Source organism: Oncorhynchus clarkii, chromosome 2 (assembly GCF_045791955.1).
Source record: "Oncorhynchus clarkii lewisi isolate Uvic-CL-2024 chromosome 2, UVic_Ocla_1.0, whole genome shotgun sequence".
NCBI classification, from domain to species: domain Eukaryota; kingdom Metazoa; phylum Chordata; class Actinopteri; order Salmoniformes; family Salmonidae; genus Oncorhynchus; species Oncorhynchus clarkii.
The window spans coordinates 28,015,224-28,037,807 of NC_092148.1; the positions used below are offsets into that span (position 1 = coordinate 28,015,224).

At 43.5% G+C, this 22,584-nt stretch overlaps 1 protein-coding gene across 2 annotated transcripts in view; it reads right to left on the reverse strand.

The window, feature by feature from the left end:
• Positions 1-11,838: 11,838 nt before the first annotated feature.
• LOC139365920 (CDP-L-ribitol pyrophosphorylase A) overlaps positions 11,839-22,584 on the reverse strand; it is a 31,772-nt gene continuing 21,026 nt past the window's right edge. The window contains exon 10 of one of the 2 annotated variants that reach the window (XM_071102982.1): positions 11,839-12,599. In XM_071102982.1, coding sequence (XP_070959083.1) covers positions 12,495-12,599 — 105 coding nt within the window. In that variant the 3' untranslated portion in view covers positions 11,839-12,494. Of the gene's footprint in view, positions 12,641-22,584 lie in introns of both variants that reach the window. The other variant, XM_071102989.1, reaches the window with a different exon arrangement.

Below are 22,584 nucleotides of genomic sequence, written 5' to 3' on the forward strand. Positions count from 1 at the left end.
TGCGTATGCCATGTTAATGATATCTGAGTGAGAGTAGGGTCCCCTGGAGATCAGTGGCCCTGGACACGTGCCCTGCATGCCCGGGCAGTATTCAGCTATGATTGCAACAAGTTTAGATAACTGGCTAGACTAACTGACTAGACTAACTTACCAAACTAAAAATTGTTTGCTGACATGGCTAATTGAGTGACTGCCAGTGACGGACTAACCTAACGTAGCAGGCGTAAAATAAATGCCTGAAACTAGATCCCCTACATCATGTATGGTCTTGACGAGAATTCTTTTAACTGTCGGGAAGGTTCTCTTCTGCACTGTTCAACCAATCCAGTAAATGCGGAGGAGGAGTTAAGATGGAGTCACGTCTTTTTAATGTGAAAAAACGTTATAGTAATCATGGCCGAATACGACCGGGCACGTGCCAAGGGGCCCTGACCTCCAGGGGGGCCCCCGTTGATTTTGTTAGTCACTCTCACTCAGGCCCTCTCTTCCATTTCCCCTGAAAACTGGAACATTAGGTTATTGATGTCCCCGCTGAGACTAATGACTGAAAAAAACTGAAGAAAAACCGCTGATGCACAAGCAAATTTTGAACTTGCACTTCGTGTGTTCTACGATTCTGTACCCTGATGAAGACAGCTTGTCTGTCAAAACATTGGTTATTGCATCTGAGTTCCTAGAGGGTGTGGCTCTCCTTTTCTTTTTAATGTGTTCTTCCCCGCTAGCCAGCACCTCGTCTAAATAGGTGTGCGTTTCTTTCGCCACTACAATTCTAGCTGTCTACAGTAAGTTGAGTCAGGGGCCCTGTAACGGCCGGGGTCCCTAAGCGACGGCATATGTTGCTTATGCCTAGAGCCGGCCCTGTCGCTGACTGTTCCTGAATCACACATTGTCTTAACAAATTCCTCACACCTCTTTGAAGAAATAAACTCCTCTCCTTCGACTAGTTTTGACTCAGTGCTTCCTCAGTGTCTCCCCCAGCTCTTTAAGTTTACGAATGATAGTTGTTGACACTGAATGACCCACACTGATGCACCAAAGCACCATGCACTGCCAGAGAAGTCACAGATCAAGTGTGATAAAATCCCCCCTATTCAGTCATCACTGTTGGCCAGCATAACGATGGACTGTGGGTTGTAATGTTTATATCTGTCCCCCTACACTTGTTAGCTCCTTTAGGCCTATACGGCTTTTATACATACTGTCTCAATGTCACTTATAGTAACTGCTTTAACTTCAACTTCAGCATAATTTGAATATATTTGTTTATACAACATATACATTGTATATTTATGGAATTTTAAAAAAAGCATGAGCTTTGAAATCCTCGAAACACGTTTGACAGACATGGAACTACTTTTCCCACAGGTACAATATACCCCAGCACAGTTATTGAGGTAACACACATCTCTCAATTCAAGATGAAAGAACACCAAACATTTACAGGAACATTCTCACACATCACTCATGTTCACTCACATCAGTCTTGTTGTTCAGCAATCAACACATCATTTCCCTTTCTCCTCGATAAATAAACCCTATTAAAAGATGGCCTGGCATTAGAATGCCTAACACTGAGCGACACTGCCATAGTTGTGGTAAGTCGTGTAAATAACTGTGTTCTGCTGAGGGCCTGCTGATCAAACACTGCACCAAGCACCATTTTCTTTCTTAATCGACTGTATCATACAACCCCCTTCTGTTTACCTTAAACCAGATTGACCTTTTATAGAGCTGATTACTACGTGCTAATTACACTACACAGAAGGCTGGAGTTAGAACACACAGCAGGCAAACAGGCTGGAATATACACACAGACTCGCACATGCAAACACACAGACTTTCACACACACACACACACACACACACTCTGGTTTTCACACAGAGACCGGTACACACACACAACCCCCCACACACACAGGCGTTTACACACACACCCTGATCCAGCGTGTATGTGGCGTGTTTACATGTGGGCCCCATTTTGCGGTGGCGCGTGATAATCAACATGATCAGAAATCTGACTAACAAATGCTCCAGCAGCGCTGGTAGAGTAAACAGGTAATACATCTCGATCACATCAGCGTAGCATTCTACTGTAAACACTTTGTTCAAAATTCGTACTTGTGGCATCTCGTGCTGAAGGGAGATGCCGGCTGACATTCTTGGCGCTCTCCACAAGAAAGAGCTGTTGGAGAAATAGAGCTGTGAGTTTATGGGTTTGGTCATTTACGAGTTTCGCCAGAGCATCTGGTGGCTTTAATCACATGGGGGGAAATTAGTCAGAAATGTAGGAATGGTGAGGAGGCGGCGAGGTTTGGGTCAACTGGAGAGGGAGTCTCACAGGCCACCCTCTGTGTGTATTGAAAGGCTTGTTGATACCTTACTTCACAAATGAGTCATTTTCAATGGACATTTATGCTAATTTATGCAGGGATGGGGTCCATTCCATTTCTAATTCAGTCAGTTCACCTCTTGAATTGAAATTCAATGTACACATAGAAAACAACAGGCACTTTTCAAATGATGAAATGTGCCCTTGTAAAGTGGTTCCTGGTCTGAACCCGTGCGTCCGCAGCAGCTATCAAAGGTCACAGTTCACGGTCATTTTAACAGTCAACACCAGGTTCACTAAGAGGAGAGGGGAGGAAGCTGCCGTTTCTAGCAGTGACTGAAACTGATCTCTCTCCCTTGTAAAAGGTGCACACCAGACACGTGCAAGTGGAATCGCCTCAGTGAAATTGATCTCGGCGTGAACTGAATGAGTGAAGTGTATCATAGCCCTTTGCCACCTGGAAGTCCCTGTGTGTGCATGCAGACCTGCATGCAAGTGTGTGTGTGTCTTAGCATGTGTGCGCACGTGCATGTGTACATGCGTGCGTGCGTGTGCGCATGTGTGAGTGGCGACTGACATCTAACCCGTGGGCTAAAGTAATCTGTTGGCAAAGAGGGGCGTGAAGCGATACCTTCTATAACTTCTACCCCTCAAATTAGTAGCACTTTTAACAAGCCTGCCCACACACGGTTAACAAAGTGCTCACGACGGCAGGCCTAATAATTAACTGTGGAGCTCCCCAGATGAGCTCCAGGAGAGAAAGGAGCCCCATATATCATCCAACTATAGAGTAAGTCCTCCCCCCACCCCTCAGAATGGAAACAATATCATAAAAGGCCTGTAGTGACATAAAACAAAACCATTAGCTTTGACGTCGAGGGAGGAGAAGTTAGGAGAAGTTAGCTCATTTGGGGTTTAAAAAAGGAAAGCGTCTGGGCTGATCCTGTTCTTTATGGCCTGCCTGTCTGTGTAAGTCCCCAGATTTATCTCGGTGTCTGCACAGCAGGGCATAAATCATCTCTGGTCCCTCTGCCTCTCTTTCTGCCCTTCTTTTTCTCTCTCCCTCTTTCACTCTCTCTCTCTCCCTCTGTCTCTCTTCCTTCTCTCTCTCTCTCTCTCTCTTTCCCTCTCTCTCTCGCTCCCTCTCTGATGTCAGAGCTTGGGATGTGGCCGTCAGCGTCTGCAGCAGGAAAGGGTCCTTTTTTTCTCTTCTCCGGAAGAGTTAGGCCTTGAGACATTACCACATTGTATTTTGCGGTGCAGTTTGGGGGAACACTCCTGGCGCTGGCCAGGCCTGTGTGCCTCTGGGGCCTCTTTCCCTCTCTCTCCCTTTAATTAGATTATAACCGGGTCCCCATTTTGCCATTCTGCTGCCTGGGCTCCATCCTCCAATCCGCCAACCCGCTACAGTACCTTTGCTGGCCGCGGCACCATAATATCTGGACTTAAGGGTAGGAAATGACTTAAATGTCGGTTAGACAGGATTCTGTTACACCCAATGGTGTGCTGACAAAACAGCCAGGGTAATGGAGATGTTAAAAGTGCGAGAGCAATTGAGATTTACGGCCCAGGTTCTATGAAAAGTGCACACCCGACCAGAAGCACCACAGGCTGCGCTGCTGTGGCCGGGAAGACATTTGGGCCGCAGCTGAGAGAACCATCACCACCCGGGTCAACTCCAAAACAGCCAATTAGAAGCGCAGGGACTGTTGCAGATCAATAAATGTCACCCGAGCATGCCGCTGCTACTCAGAGGCCCAGACTTCATTTGTAAAGAATAAGGGAAAGAGGAGGAATGAGGCTGTCGGTCTGGATGCGAGTCTCTGAAGTACAGCCACTGGAACTCTCGTCTTGCGCCAAGTTATGGAATTATCTGAAGTTGTCTACTCAGCAAGAAAAACAACATGGTGGCATTATGGAATGATACATTGTATATAACAGTGGCCAAGCTCCTAGAACAAGCATGAGAAGTCATGGCTCTACAATATATAAAAACAATTGCTCAAATACATTATCCAAAAGCTAAATAGAAAATATAATAAATATCAATGGCTCATCAACTGCTTGAAGTTGATTCATTAGTAAACTATTGTGGGTTTAAACGATACAAAACATTCACGCAATGAGATACATGCACCAACAAGGCATACATTCAATCCCACCCCAGAGCTGTCTATCTAAATGGGACGTCTGGAGACTTCCCTCGGAGGAAGTGAACAGGAAGTGAACAGTATGACTGATTCAGAGTCGTAAATCATTTCGGGGAGACGCTGGGAGCTGCCAAAGGGAGAGCGTTTTCCATGTAGACCACTGAGAGAGGAGCTCTCCGAAGACGTTCCGCTGCACAGCGGGGTGGCTGGATGGATGGCTGAAACTGTGTGTTATTAGTCATTTCTTCCCAAAACATAATGCAAGTCACGATGCTATGATATGATAACAAAGTGTGTCGCTTTAGGCTTGGGGGTTTCATCTGGGAAATGGTTACAGAGGTTACAATTTCACAGCACTGCAATCGGGAATATGCTCAGGCCCTGGAGGCACATTCTTCTCTAATGTTCTCAGTTCTGTACCAATGGGAATTAAAAGTGTGACTGGGAGTTTGCATAGGTGTGTGTGTGTGTGTGTGTGTGTGTGTGTGTGTGTGTGTGTTAACTCGACTCTCACTGAAGGTGTCCTTGGTTGAGAGGCATCCAAGGAGTTGAGGAGGAAAGAAACAAAGATGACTGCTTCCTTAGAGGAGGGAAGATTCCCTGAAATATGTTGATATTCCATCCTCTATATTGCATACAGATTTGCAACATGGCCGTCAGAGCGATGGAGCTCCTGCCGTGAAAGAAAGCTCACAGGTAAAACCAGTGCCAGGTGCACAGCTGCTTCCAACGAACAGCTCTCCCTTTCTCTCTCTCCGTCCCTGCTCTCCCTTTCTCTCTCTCTCCATCCCTGCTCTCTCTTTCTGTCTCTCTCTCCCTCTGCCTGCCCCCCACACCCCCACACACACAAATCATTGCACAGATCAGACCGCACATCAAAATGGGATTCAGTAAAAAATGTAATTGTTTCTAAGTGATGTACTTTACCAGACATTCAGTCCATTTAGACCCTCCTACTACCCCATATATACGAATAGCAGTTACAGCAAGACCATTTGTAACTGAGTGGTTTAGTCTGGAGTCCATGACACACAGCACACATGAGTGAGTTAACTGTAGAGCTCCATCCTAATCCCAGTCTATCCCCTAGACCTCTTCCCTCTGTTTGGTTTCTCAGCTGTTTAGTTTACATAAGAGGGACATCCCCATTTGTAAAGTTCATCACCACATCCCCCTCCACACACGACTCGCACTCTCCACCTACGACAGAGCACTTCTACCCTTCCAAATACAAATAATCAGCCATGATGAGCGATAGGGCCGGCCTGCAGAGGTAATCGTAATGACGGATAATCACCGAGCCCAATTTAGACCACTTCGTTCTACTTAACCAAGCCCACCCTAGGATCTCGGCATGGGGCTGCTATGTCGGCTGGATTTGGACCTTGTTACTGCTGATGGAGTCTTTTGGATGTGCTTGGATCAGGTTTGTTTCCAAAACCTCTCCTCGAGTACTGTACACCAAGCTGGTTCCACATGTTTGATGTAGTCCAGCAATAGCACACCTGATTCAGCTAATGATGGGCTTGATGGTTAGTTGACTATTTGAATCAGGTGTGCTATTGCTGGAATAAATGAAATAAGTGGAACTGCCTCTGGGTACTCAAGGAGAAGTCTGGGAAACACTGGTTTAGGCTGTAACTGGGGCCCAGAATCTTTCCTTGTTAGTTCACACCTGGCTTTACACACATGGCCATGTGAATTGAACACAGTGGGAGATGGGACATGCAGGCCAGGCACAGGAGGTTGGTGGCACGTGGTAATGGCTGGAGCCGAGTAGGTGTAATGGTATCAAATACATCAAACAAATGGTTTCCATGTGTTTGATGCCATTACATTACTCCATTCCAGCCATTATTATGAGCTGTCCTCCCTTCAGCAGCCTCCACTGAGGCCAGGCTATAACTAGGGCCAAGAATCTTTCCTGGTCATGTCATGTGGTCAGGTGAAACTCCTGGACCTACCCAAGGCCATGTGTGTTGAGCACAGTGGGGAATGGGACAGGCCAGGAATGGGGCTGATGTCAGACAGTACTTTAACACCATCTGCCTGAGTCTCTGTTTCCTCCAGTTTCATAGGAACCCATCAGAGATTGATACCCTGCTGATTCTCATCTATAAAGCTCACTGCATGTGTGGACCAGTGACAGCTCTGCGAGAGAGAATGTGGAACAAATTTATGTGGTGAAAAGCAGAGACCATATAGGACATAAGGGAGAGTGAGGGATGGAGGGAGTGAGGGAAGGAGGGAGTGAGTGAGGGATTGGAGGGAGTGAGTGAGGGAGAGAGTGAGTCAGGGAGTGTAGGATGGAGGGAGTGAGGGATGGAGGGAGGGAGTGAGGGATGGGGGGAGTGAGGGATGGAGGGAGTGAGGGCTGGAAGGAGTGAGGGAAGGAAGGAAAGAAAGAAAAGACAATGCTTTAAAAGGGACAGAAAAATCCCTGAAGAAAAATATTATTCAACATTTATTTAGAGAGCAACAGAGAGAGGGGTGAGACAAAGGAGTGTTACCAACAGAATTTGGAGACGTGAGAAGTGGAAAGGAGCGTTTTGAGGAGGTATTGGAGGAAGGTGCAATATTTGTAAATGTGTGTGTAGCTGTAAAACACATGGCTGTTTGAGTAAAAGGTAATGTGGTCCATAGGGTGTGAATGTCTACATTCCAGATGTAGTGTGTGTGAGTGTCTCCCTCACTCACACTCACGGCGAGATTCTCTGTATCTCTTCTCTGTTCAATATGTTCTCTCTAGGTGCAAATGAGCATAAGACAAAAGTGGAGCATTTTACCCACTGTAAGTTGTGTTACTCTGTCTGCTCTTTGTGTTAACCATTTACATCATCAGTACTCAGTTTATAGTCCTTCCCCACACTCATTTCACTTTCATCTCACGTCAATCATTTTCTACTTTATCTGGTTGATTTTGATGAATGTGTTGTATACTGGCAAATGTAACCCTCCACGTCAGTCTTGTATACCCCAATATAGTTGATCCCATAACTGTGGTCATTGTGTGTATAAAACCGACCCTGAGACAACCATGCACTGGTGCTGAATGAAGACAGATACTGTTTGGATTGGTTGGCCCAAGCTCTGGTGATTGCTCTAATTATAACAAGTTCGGATAAACTACCTCAATCTCCTCGATTATAATTCACACTTCACTCCACTAGATGGCAGTATTGACGTATGCAAAAATGCTGAACCTTGGTGTATTCTTGACCGTGCTCCCGATGGTTAAATTGGTCCGCTAATACAGACCTAGTACATTTTCTTAATATATATTTTAAATTCAGATTGTTCAGCAAAGCTATGCTTTGTGCCTCTCATAATAGCTTGAGTGAGGATCTAGAATTGTAATGACATCATAAGAGGCACTCAACAGAACTGACCTGTGTTCAGCTCACTAAATACCTCACCTCAGGACTGTCAATAACACTGTTGTACTTAGCATAATATCTCCTACACACCCTGACCGGGGTTCAGTTTGCTAAATACCTCCCCTCCTGACTGTAAATAACACTGTTGTACTTGGCACCATATCTCCTCCACGCCCTGACCTGTGCATCCCGTCTGTATACGGTATCCTCTTCGCTTTGACTGCTCTTTTGACCCTTGATATATTTGTTTTTCAGTATCCAGGAAGAACGGTTTTCTAGTCTGTGGGTGTATTCGCTGCTGCTTTGTGTTCTAAGGGACCCTTTGGCCCAGAGTTCCTAAACTAAGTGATCCAAGTAGTGATCCAAGTTTAGAGGAAACACTAACACGCACACACGCGCGAGCACACGCCTCGGGGCCTCCTGGGAAGCACCAAGGCCATAATCAAACCTGTCTGGTGAGGGTGATGACTGACTGTCTGGGCCTGGCAGATCTACAGACCCCCATTTAGTTGGAACTGTGTTTGCTCGCCTATTCAGCTCTGTAAAACAGTGAATAACAGTGAAAAATCAGCCTAGCTCTGCGATGTGGTGGCATGGTCTCCATATCTGTCTAGAGTTAAACTAGGTCTGCTCAGACATAACAAATGTCTATGACAGTGATTTCAGTCAGACGCACTCTGGTAGACCATGAGCAGGGTTGCGTAGGTTACTTTCTAAACGTAATCCATTACAGCTCCAAGTTACTTGTCCAAAATTGTAATCAGTAACGTAACTTTTGGATTACCCTAACTCAGTAATGTAATCTGATTACATTCTGTTACTTTTACTTTCCCCTTAAGAGGCATTAGAAGAAGGCAAAAATGTATGTTACCAATTGAAAGACATCTATTGCAGGATAAATCAATGTTAAAGTTTACATAGCTGGCCATAATGGATGTTACATTTTACTCTAGGTTAGGTTAGAAGAAGCCTACATAACTAACCCATAACCTTTCTACTACATATACCATTAAATTATATCTTTACCATAAAAACCAAAGTCTATCAGAATTCCAGTCATTCCAATAAATGTTATACCCCTGATCTACAAGAATAGGACTTGGATATAAGTATAGATTAGCCTAATTGTTTTACCTGAGCATGACCCCAAAAGTAAGGACTTATTAGCCAGCCCTACTCTGTTGTTTATGATTTTGTTGTCATGGAGGACTGATTGGGCTCATTGATTCGAGTTGAAAAATAAATGCTGCATTCATTGAATGGCATGCTTTGCCAAGTGTGCAAAGCTTTCATTAGGGCAAAGGGTGGCTACCTTGAAGAATCTAAAATATAACACTGTTTAACACTTTTTTGGTTATTACATGATTCCTTGTGTGTTATTTCATAGTTTTGATGTCTTCACTATTATTCTACAATGTAGAAAACAGTAAAAAATAAAAACCCTTGAATGAGTAGCTGTGTCCAAACTTTTGACTGGTTCTGTATATATAATTTATAAGTCCAAAAATAGATGTAGCAACTACATATTGCCCCTTTAAGTCTATCAAAAGTGTACAGGTATGAACATGTGTCCATTAGGCCTATGGATTTCATTAGGCCTAATCCATTACTCCCCAACCCTGGCCACGAGGCTGGAACCATGAGGCTAAAGGAGGAGAGGGTAAGCCAAGGTGTCTAGATCAGAAACACTGGTTACCAAATAACCTTTTTTTTAACAAACAAAAGAGATGAAGATCAGTGATCACACTTCTTTTATAAAATAAAAAATATGTTTATTGCCTGAACAACTGTTTTTACACTAAATGTATTGTGACTCTGCATATCATGGTGTGCTACAGCAGTGCTTTCCAACCCTGGTCCTCCAGTACCCCCAACAGTACACTTCTTATTATTTCATTTTAATCCCCTTTTTCTCCCCACTTTTGTGATTACGAGCTTGTATCGTCAATGCAACTCCCCAATGGGCTCAAAAGAGGCGAAGGTCGAGTCATGCGTCCCCCGAAACATGACCCACCAAGACGCGCTTCTTAACACCTGTTCGCTTAACCCGGAAGCCAGCTGCACCAATGTGTCGGATGAAACACCGTTCAACTGACAACCGAAGTCAGGCTGCAGGCGCCCGTCCCACCACAAGGAGGCACTAGAGCGCGATGAGAGCAGTACACATTTTTATTGTAATCCTGGACAAGCACACCTGATTCAACTTGTCAACTAATCATCAAGCCTCAATGAGTTGAATGAGGTGCGTTTGTCCAGGGCTACAATGAAAATGTGTACTGTTGGGGGTATTCAAGGACCAGGGTTGGGAAACGCTGTGATACAGCAAATACCACCATGGAAGTGAGCTCAATGAGAGTCCCTTGTGGAGAATGAACAAACTACAACTCTAAAGAGCTCCTGCTGTACCATGATTATCCACCAGGTGTCCCTATATTGTCAGAGATGAACGATAATGTAAATCCGAGTACACAACATTTTCTGATCTGTGTCTAGTCCTCAGACAACCAACTGATGAACTGAATGATGTGCAAATCACATGCAGAAAATTTTGAACACCAAGACATGTCATCTCATATTATGATAAAACCTTCCCTCTGAAAACTGAAACAAGGTAAACAAATGTTAAGACATTCCCTCTCATGTCTGGAAGCATGCAGTGGAGTGATCCTGACTCTCCCTGAGGCAGCTTCCTTCAACAGTGGGAATTCCACTACATTTTGGAGGATGTAAAATGTTGGATATCGGATCCGCCCTGGAAGTGTAAACGACGTATACAAAGAAACAACAAAACCAATCGCTCTCCACCTCGGTACGGTCTGCTGTGGAATGTTAAGGGATCAAGAGCAAAAAGTCCATTGATGTTGAGACTTTCTTCCACTCCTGTGAGAAAAACACTAACCTGAGGGAATCCTTGTTCTCTCTCTGGGATTCTCTCTCTTTCACAAACACACATGTAATCACAAGCACACTTACAACACACACACTTTCACAAGCACACACCTAATGTATCCTACACGTTTGCACACTTGCACACACACACACACACAGGTGTGAGTGATGGCTGACAGAGGACGGATAAACAATGTTACACTACTAACCTGGGTTCTGTATACCTTTGTACTATGCCTCACTTAAAGACTTACAGTAGGATGATAGACTATTGCCTTGGGCTCCCTCTTACTGTGTATGATTAGTCCATGCAGCTCCAGGGAATTACTGTGAGGAAGTTGGAGCTTCAATTGGACTAAGCTGCTTCATTATGGGCTCAACTGATGTGTGGGGTCTCAGACAAAGCAATTACACTCGTCCCTTTCATGTTCTGTATATTTATCAGAAACACTGATGTAAGGTCTGTGCTACTGTGTCCATTTGAATGGAATATATAATCGTAGGGGTTGTGTTATTATAATGCCATAGGGAAGATTCTCTACAAAATGGTCAATGCAGTAATGAAACCAAAGAGAGAGTGAGATGTCCGAGGTGGTCTGCGAACCCTCAATGGTGTGGACATTGTTTTGATTATACTAAGACAATTTATGTGATGGCTAAAATGAAAAGAAAAGTCATTTTAATGAAAGCAAACATTTTATACCTCCACTCAAACATGGCAGTACAAAAATCACACATGTATACAGTAGATGTCAACTCCTCTCCTCCATTCAGCAGCACCTTTATCCAGTGATCTAGAGACCATCCCACATTTTAAAAACTATAGTATGCTATGGTATATATACTATAGTATTAAGTGTAGTGTTTTTGCAGACTGTGTTTACTATAGTAACCTGTAGCATTTACAGTTAACTATAGTATAAAGACCGTCATAAAATAAAAAGTGTAGTATATACTATAGTAATTAATGCAAGTGTTTTTGAAGATTGTAGTATTTACTGTAGTGTTTTTGCAGACATTACTGTAGTATTTACTATAGTGTTCTTGTTTTATTATCTTTAACATAGAAGTGGAGGCTTTTTTCCTTTAGGAAATCTATTGGGGAAACACTAAAAGAGCTAATTTTCCATAACCTGTAGGTAGGTAGGACTGGGGTCTGAACGGATAGTTCAGAGCTTCTGCTCTTTTCTATAACCTGTAGGGACACACAATTATAGGTGGCACAAATTGGGATATGGGGGAGGGTAATGGGCACGGTATATGCCAATTAAATATTGTAGTATTTAATATAGTGTTTTTGCTGACATTACTGTATTATTTACTATAGTATTCTACTGCATACTACAGCATTCTATAGTAAGGACTACACATGATCGAAGGATACTACAGTGTGTAGTATATTATAGAGTTTACTACACAATTATATAGTAAGTACTGTAGTATTCTATAGTAAACTGTAGTATTTATTCATGTGAATGAAACACAGTACTGTTTGAAGTCTCAGACCATAGGACTATAGACAGTCACACACACTTGCATAGCGAACTGTCTCCATACACACCCCTGTCTCATGTTAAACTCTTCCCTATCCATCACACTGTTCCTTTTTCTAGTGCAGTTCACGACATACAGAGTTTGAAGGCTTGGAGTGTTTCTCAAACACACACCTTGTGGCCAATCCGTAGGTGGGTAGTGATAAAGGTGGTCCGAGGCGAGGCTGTACAAAGTGATCTGCTCTTCCGGGTTGGCTCACGCCTGGAGCAGCTGTCCTGTAAGGGCAGGGCTTCTGTCCCGGATCAGAGCACATGACATCTGGGCCACCTTCTCCACTGACCGCCCCCAAAGTGTAGCTTCCTGCAGCATCCACATACAGACAGAGAGACACTGTGAGGATCCTGAGTGCAAAGACACAAAAAGATGGTGTTTGGATCGTCTGCATAATCTGATCCACAGACAGACATACTGTGCTGCTGCATATCCTGATCTATCAAACCAATCACAGTGGGGAGGATCTCCTTCACACAAGTTTGACTGTTCAAATACAATACACAGCCCTTTGAGCTCCTTTAGAACAGACAAAAACAGTACAATCCACCAAGTATACCCATGGGTGTTCAGACACACACAATCTGCTGGGATCACACCAGAAGCCTTGTGATTGACAGATACCACGACTTACACAGGACGTCCCATGTCGAGTCCATTGCCTCTTAGGAGGATTCCTCTCTGGAAAAGCAGCCCTTCTCACATTCTCCGGTGTTGTAATGCCTACCGCATGTCCATAACATTGGCCAAACAAACATTTGAATTCTCCTAAATCAAATTTTGTTAAGAATTCCCATTTGCAGGGTGGGTGGGGAAATGATCGTTGTCCACATGTGATTCGATAGCGAGTTCAATCAACAGACGGAAGCAATTTGAAAAGAGCGCACTTCAAAATTAAACCTCTATGATTTTTTTTTTCAAAAGTGCTTTTCTGAATTACAGGTCCCGTTGCACTCGTAAGCCCAGGCGAGGGCATTCTTTACAGTTTACAGTGCATGATATTGGACAGATCTGCAGCAAACCACACGCTCAACTACAGACAGAATGTGTGTGTCTGATCTAACCGACTAGGGTCCCACTGCTTTTAAAAGGCAGACTCTCTAATGTTGTGGTCATTTGCTTTCGTGATTCCTCTGTGCCTTGTGTTTTTTTCAGGCTGCCTGCGAATGCCTTTCGTAATCGTCTTTCACTCCCTTCTCCATTCCGGACATCAGTGAGTGACTCCCGGTTTGGGTTAGTAGTTGCTTGATGAGGCCTCAACGTTGGGATAAGTCTGGTTTCTGTCTTTCAGACCCAGCAGTGTTTTAGAGAACTATGGTGCTGCCGTCCTGTTCCACCACTGATCTGAGATCTGAGGGGGATCTCTTGGCATGTACTCTACTCTATTCAGCCTGGTCAATTTCACATTGGACCTCGTGGGTTTGAATATCATCCTAGTCACAAAGCATTGGAAACGGTGATGAAATGAGATTTCATTAAAATACTTACTTTCTTCACGTTTGAATTTATTTGAATGATTGTTAGTGACTACTCGTTTGTGAACCTATAGTGCTTAATCTATTGCTACGGCGTCCATATTAGGACAGACTCAGAGTCACAAGGAGTTCGTTTCTGCACTCATCTCCCAGTGGAATGATGTGTAATTGGAATGTTGTAATTATTGTAATAAGAAACATTTCTAATTCAGCCCTTCCTGGGTATTATTCAGATGAAACGTTATCAGTGACCAGACCTAAAAGACATGTAGGGGTGCAGGGGAATGTACGTGGTGAGGTATGAGAGTGCTCAGAGCGGTGAGCGTGGAATTAGGCCTGACCGTGGTTAATGTGACTGAGCACTGGGATCCAGAACTCCTGGAGTAACTCCCTAATCAGAACCAGTGTTGGGGAGTCAGATGACAAGCATTTTCCACACCAAAAGGGGTTCCGAGGCTACAACTGCTGCTAGACGGATCAGCAATGATCTATTGATTAAAGCATAATGGAGTCAAAATATGGCAGGTTTGAGCAGGTTCCAGGAGTATTTCATTTCAGCTTTTCCTGTGTTCGCCTAATATGGTTTTTCTATTTACATTTGGCCATGGTTTTAAGAAATCAGAAAAGCGCAGGGAATGAAAAAAAATGAGGCTCTCCTGCTTTTCTTTAAGATGTACCAAAGTCATTGCTATTTTATTTAAAGGAATACTTCGGGATTTTGGCAATTAAGCACTTTATCTACTTCAGATTTTTACCTTTATTTAACTAGGCAAGTCAGTTAAGAACAAATTCTTATTTACAATGACGGCCTAGGAACAGTGGGTTAACTGCCTTGTTCAGGGGCAGAACAACAGATTGTTGGTGGATGTACTCATGGACACCATTTTTATGTCTCTGCATTCAGTATGAAGGAAGTTGGAGACAATTTCACGAGAGAAAGCTAACTAGCGTTAGCGCAATGACTGGAGGTCTATGGTATCTATTAGCTTGCTAGCAGTTTGCATCAAACTGCACACAGATATAAAAATGGTATCCATGAGTTCATCTGACTCTGGGGAAGTAGATAAAGGGCTTCATTGCCAAAATCCTGATGTATCCCTTTAATTACTTGTACTTGGCAATGCAGCCTGGTTTCAAAGACTAGACGTAACATAGTAAACGTAATTCCGTTGGACTCAATTAGTAAGATCTGTTTGGTTTGGTATGGCTACATAAGACAGATGGTTACTTAATTAAGGTCAAAACTAAAGTAGGGTGGTTGGTCTGGGAGGATGGGGGTGATATAACGCAAACGTCTAGCAACCCAAAGGTCACGAGTTCGAATCTCGTCACGGACAATTTTAGCTACTTAGCAACTAATTAGCATGTTAGCTAACCCTTCCCCTAATAATTTTAGCAAATTCTTCCCCTAACCTTAACTCCTTTAACCCTTCCCCTAACCCTTTAACCTAACTCCTAAACTTAACCCTAACCCATCTAAAGTTAGCCAGCTAGCTACAGTAGCCACCTAGTTAGAATTCGTAACATATCATACATTTTGCAAATTCGTAACCTATTGTACGTTTAGCAAACACGTAATATATATAATACGAATTGTAATTCATAACATACGAAATGGATGATGGACATCCACCAATTAATACATACGAAACATAACATACTAAATGGAGTGTCTTAGATTTACATACAGAATAAGAAGAAATGCTCTGAGACCAGGTTGGGCAATGAGGATGGGGGCCAATACATCTGTGAGCAGTCAACAGAGTATGGCAGCAAATGTACTTTTTTACCCCAACGTTGACTGGATATTCCACCATAAGAGAAATACACGTTAGTTTGTCAGCGATTGGGAGCCAAAGCTTTGCGAGAAATCAAAGCATTCTAGGAAACCTGATTGCAACTCTTCCCCTTTATTTGCACCATAAGTAAATCACTAATACATTATTTTCTCTCTCTCTCGGTCTTCAATCTAATTCAGAAAAATAGCTTATTGATAAAGGCCATGGCTATCAGTTCATCACACGGAATCGATTCCAGAATGTTCCATGTGTTTGAGGCATTAGTGGACTATGAGTATGATAAATGCTAATTAGTCCATTATTTACCACCCAAGTGCATTGTCTAAGGGAAAGTCCAGGAAAGCATTAAGCGTATAGTGTCATGTCATGGGCTCATTTGCGACAGCTACAATCCCAGCCCTAACCACCAAGCTAATGATCACTCCCCTTAACAAGGTCTGTTTGGTTATAGGCGCAGCATGACAAGTCTAACTGCTGGAAAATAAAAAAAGAAAGGAATACAAAAAAGAGAGGAATCAAGAGAAAGCAACTGGAGATCACCAAGGAGGATTAACATTTAAAGCCCTGTCTAAACCTTTGTGTTCAATTTTTCCACTTGGGAAATACTTCATAACAACGCATTATTAAATCAACTAGTCGCTCTCTAGTACATGAGCAAGAATTGAGTCCCTTTGAAGTCACTACAGCTTTGAGCAGACAACTGTCGCTGGCTGTTGCCAACTTGAGCAATTGGGGGAGAAAGGCCTGGTCAGGGAGGTGACTAAGAACCCGATGGTCACTCTGACAGAGATCCTCTGTGGAGATGGGAGAACCTTCCAGAAGGACAATCATCTCTGCAGCACTCCACCAATCAGGCCTATGGTAGAGTGGCCAGACGAAAGCCACTCCTCAGTAAAAGGCATGACAGCCCGCTTGGAGATTGCCAAAAGGCACCTAACGGACTCTCAAATCATGGGAAAAAAAAATTCTCTGGTCTGATGAAACCAAGATTGAACTCTTTGGCCTGAATGCCAAGCGTCACGTCTGGAGGAAACCTGGCACCATCTCTACGGTGAAGCATGGTGGTGGCAGCATCATGCTGTGGGGATGTTTTTCAGCAGTAGGGACTGGAAGACTAGTCAGGAACGAGTGAAAGAGTAGACAGAGATCCTTGATGCAAACCTGCTCCAGAGGACTCAGGACCTCAGACTGGGGTGAAGGTTCACCTTCCAACATGACAACAACCCTAAGCACACAGCCAAGACAATGCGTGAGCGGCTTCGGGACAAGTTTCTGAATGTCCTTGAGCGGCCAAGCAAGAGCCTGGACTTGAACCCGATCGAACATCTCTGAAGAGACCGGAAAATAGCTGTGCAGCGACGCTCCCCATCCAACTTGACAGAGCTTGAGAGGATCTATGGGAGAAACTCCCCAAATACAGGTGTGTCAAGCTTCTAGCGACATACCCAAGACTCAAGGTTGAAATCACTGCCAAAAGTGCTTCAACAGAGTAAAGGGTCTGAATACCTATTTAAATGTGATCAGTTTTTTTATTTGTAATACAATTTTATTTTTAACTGTTTTTGCTTTGTCCTTGTGGGGTATTCTGTGTAGATTGATGAGGGGGAAAAACAGTTTAATCCATTTTAGAATAAGGCTGTAACGTTACAAAATGTGGAAAAAGTGAAGTGGTCTAAATACTTTCTGAATGCACTGTATAACTGGTTTCAGATTGAAATGTAGGCCTATCCGATGACAGAAAGAGGAAACCGAGTCATAAATAATGGCAGCTCACTCAAATTACTCTGGATGGGCTTGACAGACATGGCGGGTACCTCTCCTGACCCTAGCTCACCCACTAAACTGTCCTGTCATTGGCAGAGTGTCTGTCTGTTCAGTGCTCCCCTCTTCGCTTCTTTCCACTGCTGGCACTCCAGGATGCATAAACTCCTCTCACTAATGAGGCCCTATCTGGCCCATTGTTACAAACACATGCACTCAAGTCACACACGCACACTCAACAGGTCCCAGTATATAGTCATGTTATTTTCCACTCCCTGTATATAGCCATGTTATTTTTACTCGTAATTGTTATTCACTGTGTATTTATTCCTCGTGTCACTATTTATATTCGGAAGGGCCTGTAAGTAAGCATTTTACTGTTAGTCTACACCTATTGTTTACGAAGCATGTGACGAATAACATTTGATTTGATTCACTTGCTGAGAGAGAGGGAATCTGAAACGGGGGGGGGGGGGGGGGGGGGGTCATTTCTCCATGTCTCTAGCACCATCTAGTCAGACCCAATAAAATGTCCTCCAGGGCAGAGGTGGTTTTCCATTGGCTCTCAGTCTCACCATGTCTTCCAGAGGTTTAATATGGATGGGGAAAACAGTTGGTTGGGGTGCAACACCACACACAAATGGGCCTCCAGTATCTCTGAGGCATAGAGAAGTGCTGAGACATGTGGAATAGAAAGACACCTGACTTGGAGAAGAAGTAAGTATTATAAAACAGGTACTTTGGATTCTGGATGCTGATTGGCTGAAACAGTATACATGTAATGATTGCACTGTAATCGATGCTTGTCAAATGCCTGATCTAAATATGTACCAATAAATACGTATACACACTAGGTATAGTGCCCACCTGTGTTGTGGGATACAATGAAAAGTCCCAACACATGTATGAGACCTAGTGCTCTCACAACAAGGGTAGGTCAATTTTTTGGGACATTTCATATTAACCTAGGGAATACGAAATTAACCCAAATGAGCTTGACATATGCAGCATTAGACTAAAACCACAGAGCACTTTGATAACGGAATATAAATATAATATATTTCACCGATATTACACATGGGGTAACCTCACTTTCCACTTTCTCATGACAGTCTGCCATGGACTTTCACATAGAAAATCTCCCTGACAAAAGTCCATAATTTGTACATATTAGTGGGAAGTGTCACAAGTTAAACAGTATATGCCATATGTAACCCAAGAGTAGAGCATACAGTTACACTCATATAAAAGTTACTCCTCTACAGCAAATCATCCACACCTCATATTTTAATACCTAATACCTGTTCCTTCTACATGGACATGTTCACTTAAAAGGGCATCGACAAATTTACTTAGAATAGGTATCAAAAGTTAGTGACATATTGGATAAACACGAATGCTCTCTCGTGAGCACGGACACAGACACACACACACACACACTAGCCTTGTTATTCCAAACTGAAACCACACGTTTACAGAATGGAACTACAAATCATTACGGAATCTATTTTTACGTACTGTTTAAGAGGAGGATTTTGACAGGAGTAAGACTATACCTCTTTGAAAGAGGAGAAAACATCAGCAGACCACACAATAAGCAATCCTTTGAGTACTAGCTAACTTCACTTTTAAAAATGCCACAGATGGGATCAACCTTTCCATCATGGAAGCAGAGCTGTGTATAGCAGTCCACCGCCACACATGAAGGGGCTCTTTGAAGCTTTGGGTTTTAGCAATTAGGAGTTTTAACAGTGACAATTTGCACACCTCTGTCATTTTGAGATCTCAAGCCCCGAGGACTAGCTACCGAGGGCTCCCACTTCAGTTCCCTTCATGGATTGCCAATGGAGCTGGAGTCCTCAGTAAAAACAGCTCATGGAAACGCTTTCAGTAGCGCCGGGCCAAGTGTCCTGGAAAGAGTTGTTAGAATCACACTACCCAGCGAAGAAATCGTCCAGAACGGCCTGTTGAGACATACTGCATGACAAAATGTTTGGGGCGCATTGTAATGTTCTTCTTTGCTTGTTGTACCGTTAGCCACGAGGGCAGTATCAGTTTCTGTGGGCTGTTTCAAACTCTTCCATGAGCAGATCCGCCTTGCTAAAAACGCTGAAACATTTGGTTCTTGTTTATTATCGTCTAAAATAGTAGGCTAAAATAAGAAAAAGTTGTATAAGAAGCTCTCCCCAAATGACCTATGAGGTGAGTCCCGTTGGTACAATATGACTGGGGACGCGCGCACACACACCCACCCCCCCCTTTGGTTTAAAAGGATTGTGTTTCATCCTTCTGACAGCATGTCCTTTTCTTGGTATTGAGGACCCACCACCCCCCTCCCCTCTAATTCTATGGGGAGGCGATAGCTAGGGGCTAAACAGACAGAGGGGGATAGCAGGTCTGGTTAATGTCTGGTTCAGAGACTTGATATGAGCCCAAACCTAACACCCAAGATTTGGAGTAATTTCATCCAAAGTACAGCCTACAAGGCTACTGTTTGGGCCATGCTAAATTAGGAGGATCCAACTCAACAGTTAAACCATTGACTTGGGATTAGTGATTCAGGCCAAAGGGTCTGGAGGTCAAGAAATGTGACAGCCCGCTGGTCAATGATTTTAGGGTGAGGCGTTGAATGTGGCAAGGTGCCAGAACGTCTGCTGCACTTCATTTGAAAACGACACGTACTGTATGAGAATTCTTAAGTGCGTCGATGTTGATCCTCCACCACTTGTGTGGAACTTTTGCGAGTCTCCTCAGACTTTCCAGACAAGGAAAACCGCACTTGCATTGATACATAGCTGCTTCTTAGACCCCACTGACACAACAATTGCTGTTGCACAAGCTGCTCACAGTACAGCGAGAAAACTCACTTTGAAAAGGGGTTTCCAAAATATTCTGACAACCACGGTATGTATAGACTTCCCTTTGACTAACCAAACAACAAACCCAGTCAAAATGGGACACAGAGCATTTCAGCAAAGAAAAGAAAAAGGAAGTCTGTGTTTCCATAGGGTCTTTTCAGAATGAATGCTGTGTTATTTCAACAAGCTCGAGTGAGTGAGTGATGACTTGAATTTGGCCCACCGGCAGACATACCTCTAAACAGTAACCAGGACAATGACTCTTCAGTTATAAAGGCATGAAGACATGGGGAGGATGTATGCACTGGGACATACCAACCTCCACCCACACAAACACCCACCCACCCACATACATACATACACAGACACACACACCTCATTTGGTTATGATAGTAGAAAGTCCCCATATTACAGATAAACATGACACGGTCTGTATCGTAGGACATCTTAGGTCAAATACAGGTACTGGTATTTTGCTCACTGACACCCCAGACATGACACACCCTGGACTTAAACCCAGTACATCCTGGTCACGGCTTAGCGTCCTCACTTCCACTCCAAACACGGAGGTAGAATGTAATCGCAGACATATCTCCCATAAGCCAGGCATACAAACACCGGTGCAACAATGTGTTTCTATATTTCTGTCAAAACAACGGCATCTCACAGATTAAACAACGAGGGGATGTGCAGGCCGTGCGGCCTACCAGATGATGAGTGTGAGACTGAGTGGGCAGGCAATGGGCCGTGAAATTGACATCAAAACACTTCACAAAAAAAAAAAATAGGTGTTTGAGACAGACGCATCACTGATTTCAATCAAATCTAAACGTTTGGAATTGGACTCCATTCTCATCACCTTCAAAGATACAGCATCTGTAGGTAAGATGTTCTGACATTGTAATCACATTCAAGGTTTACTGTGAGGATTTTCCACAGCCCAAAACACACAATACCATATCACAGTGAGGTCTTGCCCCCAATGAAGACACAAGCACACATCTGAAAGGTGAACACTTCTCAAAGAAGCCTTAAAAAGGAACATGTAAAGCAAAAGTGTAATCCTTCCAGTGCCATCTCTCTCACACAACATTATAAAGACGTGTTAACTCTATCCGCCAATACTGTGGGTGGTCAATACTGTGGGTGGTCACAGCGCACAAAGCTAGTGGTAAAGTAAATTCACATATGAATACACTTTGGCGTTCTTTGCCTGAGTATATGTTTACAAACTAATTTAGAGAGACCTGGAATGTATTAATCCACTATAAAAGAACATATCCTTTTGTTTGTAATAGTTCCCGTAGTTGGAATGCCGTTTCCCCGATTGGGACATCTAAGTCAAGTCCTATCACTGAGAAAACACATTGCTGGTCTATTTAAAAATCGCCCAAATCAAAGCTGAGTAAACAGTGCTTTTGGTATGTCTAAGTCCTCCCTAGCCAAACTCCTGCGGTTGAGTTTCACACATACCAACACACATCTGGCGCACTCTGGGCACAAAAGATCAAGCTTGATATCCTGCAAGTCTCCTGGGTCCACATCTTCCCAAGGCCCTATGGGCCCTGGTGCACTATAGAGGAAAGAGTGCCATTGGAGACTCACCCAGGGGGGTTCTTATCTTGGTTTCCCCAGGGATCCACAATAACAGTTACAGACATCATTATGAGAAAACAAAAGAGAACAAATTAGGCTTATGACAGGGGAAAAATACTGTGTGAATGAGTGGCTGCATATTGGAACATAAATCTGATGCTAACCATTAGAAGATCTACAGAAGATTGGCCAAATCTGTCAGCGCTGTCGGATATGTTATTGGAGTGACGCAAAACAGTTTTCACATTGGGGTTGAGTTTTTGCAAGCACTTGATTCACTTTATCTACGGTTCATTCAGCCGTGCACTTTTCCTATGCAGTGCCTCAAATTATACAGTACACTTTTTCCAAACCCTGGTACAAGACAGATTTCAAATCAACAGAGCGAACTAACTATACGTATTTGAATTACTGTTTTAAATTACAGTTTACCTCATTCCTTGCATTCTCACCGTGTCAGTGTAGGTCCTTCTCTAACAAAGATAAAATAGTGCTTACATTTGTCCTGTTTCACTGTATGTACAAGTAGGTAACCTGTACCAGTGTGAGGTTTGAAATGGAAATGTGTTTTTTGCATATCCCAACTCCTCCTTAGACACCCTCGTAGACTGGGGTCACAGCCAGGGTTCAGCCATTATTCATGACGACCCTGGAGCAATTAGGGTATTAAGCAATTAAGTGCCTTGCTCATGGACAGATCGACAGATTTTTCACCTTTCGGATCGAGGACTCAAACAAGCAACCTTTTGGTTACTAGCCCAATTCTCCAACCGCTAGGCTACCTGCCACCCATATGAAAGTACTC